The sequence below is a fragment of the Parus major genome, chromosome 3, assembly GCF_001522545.3.
Source record: "Parus major isolate Abel chromosome 3, Parus_major1.1, whole genome shotgun sequence".
Classification (NCBI taxonomy): Eukaryota; Metazoa; Chordata; class Aves; order Passeriformes; family Paridae; genus Parus; species Parus major.
In genome coordinates this window covers 106883198-106890410 of record NC_031770.1, presented here as the reverse complement: position 1 = coordinate 106890410, position 7213 = coordinate 106883198, and the positions used below count along the sequence as shown (strand labels likewise).

The following is a 7213-nucleotide window of genomic DNA, read 5'->3' as shown; positions in this document are numbered from 1 at the left end:
CTCTCCTCTCCTCTCCTCTCCTCTCCTCTCCCTGGGAATATGTCACATCTTCTTTACTACTGCTAATCAATTTTATTCTCCTGACTTGCTAGGTGATACCTGAATTTGTTTTAATTCTTGTTACAGATACCAAGAATACCTCTGTTGTAAGTCTGGAGACAGAAGTTCAGAGCTGCCAAGAGCTCACACAGCCAGTGCAGTAAGGGGTTACAAAGACCTTTTGGGAAAATGTAGGGATGACTGCTAAAATATGCCATGTCAGTGTAGAAACAGTGGCAAGCATTAACCAAATATTTATTAAAGAAAATAAATGTTTTTTATGTCCACAGAGGACTATCTCTTTTAGGAAAATGGCAAAGTTCTACTGGGCTTTCTCCCTTTGGCAAGCAGATGACATCCATCCCAGATCCACAGGGATGAGCCATTATTACCAGCAGAAGGGGGTTGTAATTGCATCTTGCTCTTCTCTCCTCCCAAACAACCTTCCAATTATTTCTTTTTTATTATTCACATCAAGGCCTGGCACTGCACAAAAGGCCATGTGCCCCTGCAAGTGCTGACAAAACTAAAAAGTGGAATAGCTGGGAGGGAAAGGCATGAAGCAGACAGCCAAGGTCATCCAAGAGGTCAGTGGAGAATATTTTCTTTGCAGGCTTCTATATGGCCAGAGCTCTCAGCTGCTGCATGGGAAGGAACAAGCCCCATACCCAAGGAACTTGCTCTCTACACCCCTGGTAAGCTGAAGGTGGAAAGTCCCTCAGAGACTGACAAAAAATATTAAGTTCTGAACTGAAGAATGGCAATTCAAAAAAACCCACCAAAACACTTGTCCTTGCTCTGCTAGGTCTCTGCTGCCTTTCTGCTGTTTGTTTACACTGGAATAGCTTATCCTGGTACATGTTAACCCAGTTTCATGTTCCCTATGCAGTCAGGGCTCATAGTCTGGTCTTGCTTTTACAGAAGGAGTTTTCTTAATGCTTGACCTATCAGAGCCAAGGAAGAGACCTTTCCTAATGTACTAAGCAAAGGAAGAAGTGGAAAATTCTCCTAAAAATGCAAGGAAACACTTAATTTCTTGGCCAAACTGAGCAGACAGGCTGCCTGATTACATCTCCAAAAGCTGATATCTGCAGAGACATCTCCCAGCAAAGGCACAGCTCCACCAGCCCATCCAGGTGAGGAGGGTCAGGAGTCCTTCCCAGTGCTGCTGGACAGCACAGAAACACAGTTGGAAGAGTACAAGTGTCTTTTTCCCCCCAGATTAGTTTCCCAGTATCTGAGCCAGAAGATGCTCCTAGGCTTCAAACATTTTCCTCTTGCTTTCATGCTACTGAGCAGCTATTCTGAGCTCAGCCTGCCCCATCCTGTCTTCGTCTGCGAGGCTGAGATGAAAACTATCAGCAGCCTCCAGCCTCTGTCCTCTGATCTTCTCCCTGCACGTTTTATTATTTTGCTTTGACTTGCTTGAGCTTTTTCCAGCCACAGAGCACTTCACAGAATCCTGAGCCACATGCTTGGACTGGGACAGGTGGTATCACAAATGGGTGCAGAGCCACACTGCCTCTTAGGAAGGATCTGCTCACTGGAGTTGGGGCAATCTCACACTCTAACTGATTTTATTGAAGGGATAATCAGTTTGTGGATATCACTGGTGCATAGATGCCCACACTGATGTTGGTGGGCTCTGGTTTCATATCTTCTCTCTGGTGTCTCCCTCAGGGATATCTAAGGAGGGATTAATCTTACAGCAGTCAGAAAGACTCCACAAATGCAAATATAGAGCAAGACTCATTTAAAAGTACAGCTGTTAATGTGAGAAAAATTGAGAATCTGGCCAGTAGCAAAACTTCAATTAGAGGTTTCAAGATGTTAAGTGAATGCAAGTAACGCTTCAGCTTAAGCAAGAACAGATTCAATATCCAGCTGATGTGTTTATCACAAATGTGGTAATAGAGATTTCTGGTTTATTGGCTGCTATTTCACCTACTGTTCATAAATGACTGATACTTAATTAATTGAAGGCAGTATTACAGGAACCAATCTGCTGACAAAGGTTCCTTTAAACCAGCAGTTGTCATATTTATTTTGGTCTCAGACAGACAAATTCTCAGTTATTATCTTTTCTCAGACAAACTAGCAAATAAACACAAAAAGTTACAAAGAAAGAGTAAAGACGAAATACCTAAAAAAATATTTTTATGCTTCCCCCCCACTTCCATATAAAGACTGCATTCAGAAATAATTTTCATTATTTTTGTTTGCGGGTTTTTTCATGGGTTTGCTTTTTGGTTTTTTTTCTGGAATAGGACAACAAATTTTCTGTGGTTATGGGCAAATCGGGGTCAAAAAGCAATCTCTTCCCTCATATTTCATGGTACACAAGAAGTAATCATCACGTAATCAATAATTCTGTTTATACCAACAAATAAACTGTGCCTCAGACCACATTCTGGCCTTGGAGGCAGGGGCACAATGCGCTCACTTCTAAGAACACCACACACCATTATTGCAAAGATGAAGTGGATTTACCAGCCCAGAGCGGACTCTTTCCCAAGAGTCTCCCAAGTCATGCCCAGTCACAGTTCTGGAAGTCTCAGCTGACAAAAACAATGCTGATTTTTGCCAAAACTTGAGATTTAACAGTTTGATGACTGATGGTGAGTGCTCAGTGTAGATTTGCCCAGACTGTGCAAGTTAAGGCACAGTCCAGACCCTGAAAACAGGAACAATTTTTTTATGTCCTGAACTGAGGAAAACATGAGCAATGCTTCTCCAGGAAATATCTCAAAAGTCTTCATCAAGACTTCATATAGCCAGCTTTGTTTTCCTGCTCTGCCATGGTCCATCTGCATGACCTTGGGCAAGTCACTCTCTGGCTGGGCTGCAAATTGCCATGAACAGGCTACTGTGTCCCCAAAGCAATGGGAGCTGGCATTTTCCTTCAGCCTGGTTCACATGCACTTCCCTACAATGACCCCTGAGCAGCCAGAGTAGATTTTAAACCCATATCAGGCATTTTAAACTACCCTGCAGTCTCTGCTCTGAATGTGAGTGCTGTGTCTCTGCTCCTTCTCTGGTGAGTGGAGAGACCAAGTTCCTGGCTTGGATAGTGAAAGTAGAAGTATTTAGAGCTATAAGATCTTCCAACACTACAGCAAGTAACAGTTAAACAATTATCCTTTACATCCAGGTTTCCTAAGAAAACCAAGCAGTTTCATCAGATTTTGCAGCCCGATAACAGCTGCTTCAAAACTGGAGCAGCCTGCTGAAGCCTGCTTGAGTGGTTCCCACAAAGTTCCTGTGGGAAACCTGCCAAGAGCTCACCCCCTGTCAGCCTTCAACCAGCCTCACCTGAGAGGTTTAAACTGATTTGGCTTCCATCAGGAGATGAGAAGGGAGACAAAGTGAAGGCTTCTCACAAGGCATGAGGGAAATAAAAAACTAAAGATATTTTTGCAGCTCCCAGATGGAGCAGGAGTGGAACAGCTCAACACTGCCGTTGTGGTTCCCAGACCAGCACAGTTTGACACTTGACCCATGTCAGCTTGTGCCCCATATGGGGCACCTTCATGGCTTGTAAATCCCCATTTTGTTTTTAGAAGAATTTTGTTCAATTTGAGGCCATTATTAAAAGAACAAAACAGCAAAACCTACCAGTATTAGCCAAGCAAGACAACCTAGAAGATCCTGGTGGGTCCTAATAGTGCAGGAATGTTTAGCTGAGAATCCCAAGGGCATGGACCAGTGAATGAAATGAACACTGGCCCACACTGAATAAGAGCAGGCAGATTTGGTACTCTTGTTTGCAGTCCCATGAGGTTTAGCCACAACTTTTCCTTAATGTCGCAACTCAAGTATTGAAGAAACACAAAACCTCACAGATACAGAAACAGGAGTTGTTTCCCTTCGCTGAACATCACAAAACTCATCTACCCAAGTGGGTGCAGCATCCCAGATGTTTCTGGTTAAACACAATGAGACACCTCAAAACAAGAAATACAGGTGTGAGTTTCACAGCCTTTGCTCAGAGGTGTAATGAGAGAGAGGTCAGTAAACAGCTTTTTACTGTAGGGATTAAACCAAGATTTTGCCCATGGTTTGAAGGAGATCAAGAGATGCTGCCCACAACTTCTTAACCCTTGGTAGATGGGACAACAGAGATGACAGAGATAAACTAGTGAATTAATTTATACGAAACAGTAATTTAATCCCAGTAGCTGGAGCCAAAGAGACCAGAGAAGGTGGGTCTCTGCAGACACACCATTGCTGAAGACCAGCCCAGGTTCAGGGCTTACCGCAGCTCCATGGTAGAGTCCTTACCATATAAGAAGAAGGAAAACTGTGGCAAAGTGTGTTTCTCTTTCTCAGTAAAAGCAGGAACTCTCCCTACCCACTCCTAGTAATGGGTTTAATTGCTGACTTTTCTCTGAAGTGCAGTCACAGGCTTTGGCAGCTTTAACTTATTTCACTGAGGGCTCTCTGCTCTGTCCAGATTTAAACTGAGTTACTTAAGGGTGTTTATTCCCTCACCCAGAAGATAAAACAACTCCTTGGGGGACTGAAGGGGCTGGGATGGTGTTTGGCAGTGCTCAGTGTTAAACTCCTATGCTTTGGGAAAACCTTTCTCTCTTGTGTGAATTATCTGGCAATCCAATAAATGGCTAATCTAGATAATATTGTCTTTTCCTTTGCTTTTATCTTTAAAAATAGGAGGAGGTGTAAGCAGTCTTCTAATGAAAAAACACATTGCAAATGACCACATCCTAGTTCTAATAAGATCAGTTAGGTTTGTCTAGAGAAACCTGGATTGAGAGAGTAGGGTGATTATTCCTGTATAAAGCTGGTTTATAATACCCTTTAGTCTAGATTATCAGTGCTCTCCATTGAACTACCTTAATTTTAATTCTAAATATAAGCAAAATGTAAAGGATACACTTTAATTATGCAATAGCAGGATTGTCTTTGCAGCACACTAGAAGATAAAAATTGTTTGGGGATATTTAATCCAAAATAACTTGTTTTTCTGTGCACTCCTTGCAGTCAGGACTTTCTAGCAGTAGCAAGGACACTTACATTTCCACACACTCAACTCAGGCAGCCACAACTCTGTACAAAGCAATTACTGTAACATCTACAGCCACAGGACCAAATCCAAGCTGTTCCACCTGGCACTTTTACTGAAGAAAAAAGACAATCAAATAAAATCAATCTATGTCTCTGCTTCAGATTTCAGAACAGGGACTGACTTTAAGGGATCTTTTTCTGGTAAATGTACAGTAAGAAACAAATGATAACTGCAGGGTCTTAGTGCTGATACTTCAAAGAGCATGTTCCTTACCCCGAGGAACTCTTTGAAAAAGGGGGAGAGGTAACCCCAGAGATCTCTGGTTTACAAGAAGGAGCATATTCCCTCCCCTATGACCTGAGCCATGACTAAATAGTGTCTTAGGGAGTTTGTTACACTCTGTTAAATAAATCCTGCCTCTGCTGCAATGCCCAAGGGACCATGCAGATATACTGTAATACACAAAAACTTCTTTCATGAGCTAGCTGAAAACTTTGTACCTTATATACTCACAGCAGGTTAGTCCTGGTGAGCAGAATTGCTCCAGATGGGAGGGAAAGCAGATGGGTGCTTGTGTGCCAGGGAAATAGTCCTGAGATAATTTGTGCCAAATTGTTTATTCTTTTAATTGAGAGGACTGAAACTTCTTTCACCTTTTACCTTGTTTCAACTTTGCTGGAAACCTCTATCTGGTGGGATCCATCCCAAAACTCCAGCCCATCCATCAGCGACAGAGTTAATAATTTTTACACTGAGAGAAAAACAAAAAAAAAAAAAAAATCCCACTTCCCTTCACCTTCTTTGCATGCAGGTAAAGAAGGCAGGACACCTGAAATTGCTTGTGGCCCAAACCTCCTGCTGCTCTTACGGCACTGACAGGGGCAGGGAGACACAGGACCTCACTGTGCCTTTGAGGAAAGCTTTTTCTGGCCACATTAAATTATCCCACCACAGCAGCGAGGCTGGAAAGGGTGATAGTGCAAACCAGCTCTCAACCCCCCACCGACCTCCTGTCCCTTTCCCCCCATGTATTGAACCTTCAAGGCATTGCAAGGTCTCCCGGTGCTCAGGCTCTTCTCCGCTCCCTTCTTCTGCTCCGGCAGCGTCCAGTTCCCCTCCCTCCCTCCTCGCCCAGAACAAAAGCAAGGCACCAGGATTCAGCTGCTTCACGAGGAAAGCCCAGATCACACACATTTCGATAGAGAAAGATAGATATGATTATATTTCTCTTTGCTGTTTAGGACAAGAAATGAAGTGCTGCCTCTTTAATTGGCAAAAGCATGCAGTAAGAGCATACCTTTAATTTAGTGTTGGGATAGCTCACTTGCACCCTGGCTGTTGTCTTATTGGAGAGGGCAGCCTGCCTCAGATCCTCTAGCACTGAAATAATATCATCCAGCACGCATTTCTTATCCTGATTTCTCAACACACACAGATGGGAAAAAGTATAATTATAGCCTTTGTAGTTCACCTTCATTTCCAGCACGGCTCGGTGGATCTGCAGGATCACATCAGCCTGATGCAAAATATTGCCTCCGGGTTTGGAGAGGAGAATCACCCTGCCATACCTCCCCGGGGTGTGCAAGTCCGAATACAGCTGGCTTTTGGATTGATCGAGGGAGAAAAGGCTGCTGGCTAAGCTCCTCTCGATCTTGGCCAGGCTGTGGCTGGGGGCTACCAGGCTCTCCAGGTCAGTGTCAGGCTGGAAGCGGCTGAGCAGGCTGAAGCCGAAGATGATGGTCAGGACTGCGGGCACAGTGAGGAAAAACACCGGATGCCTGCTCACGAATAAGCCCAGCTTGTAGAAAAACGACTGGAGCCCTCTGTGTATCACCTGCCGCAGCATCCTCCACCAGATCCAGCCTGCAGATGCTCCTGGCCGTCTTAGAAAGCACATGTGACATGTGTAGCTCCTTACCCCTTCCTGCCAGTTTCCCTTTCTCTCTCCCTCTCTCTCTACTACTCCTTTAAAAGACTGCAGCAAGTTGCAGCAAGACAGCCAAATATTGATCAATGGGGTGTGTGTGTGTGCGTGCGGGTGTGTGTGTGTGTGTGTGCCGGAGATGGAAGGGACCGGGCAGGGGAGGGAGGGGAGCGGGGGGGGTCCTTGCCTTTTTTTCCCCCCTCTTTCTCTCCTTTTTTTTCTCC

General features: G+C 44.2%; 1 protein-coding gene across 2 annotated transcripts in view; it reads right to left on the bottom strand.

Moving 5' to 3' along the window:
• The window catches only part of PTCHD4 (patched domain containing 4), a 96422-nt gene extending 89291 nt beyond the window's left edge, over positions 1-7131 (bottom strand). Inside the window, exon 1 of one of the 2 annotated variants that reach the window (XM_015620316.3) lies at positions 6537-7131. In XM_015620316.3, coding sequence (XP_015475802.1) covers positions 6537-6962 — 426 coding nt within the window. In that variant the 5' untranslated portion in view covers positions 6963-7131. Of the gene's footprint in view, positions 1-6362 lie in introns of both variants that reach the window. The other variant, XM_015620315.3, reaches the window with a different exon arrangement.
• Between the last annotated feature and the right edge of the window lie 82 nt (positions 7132-7213).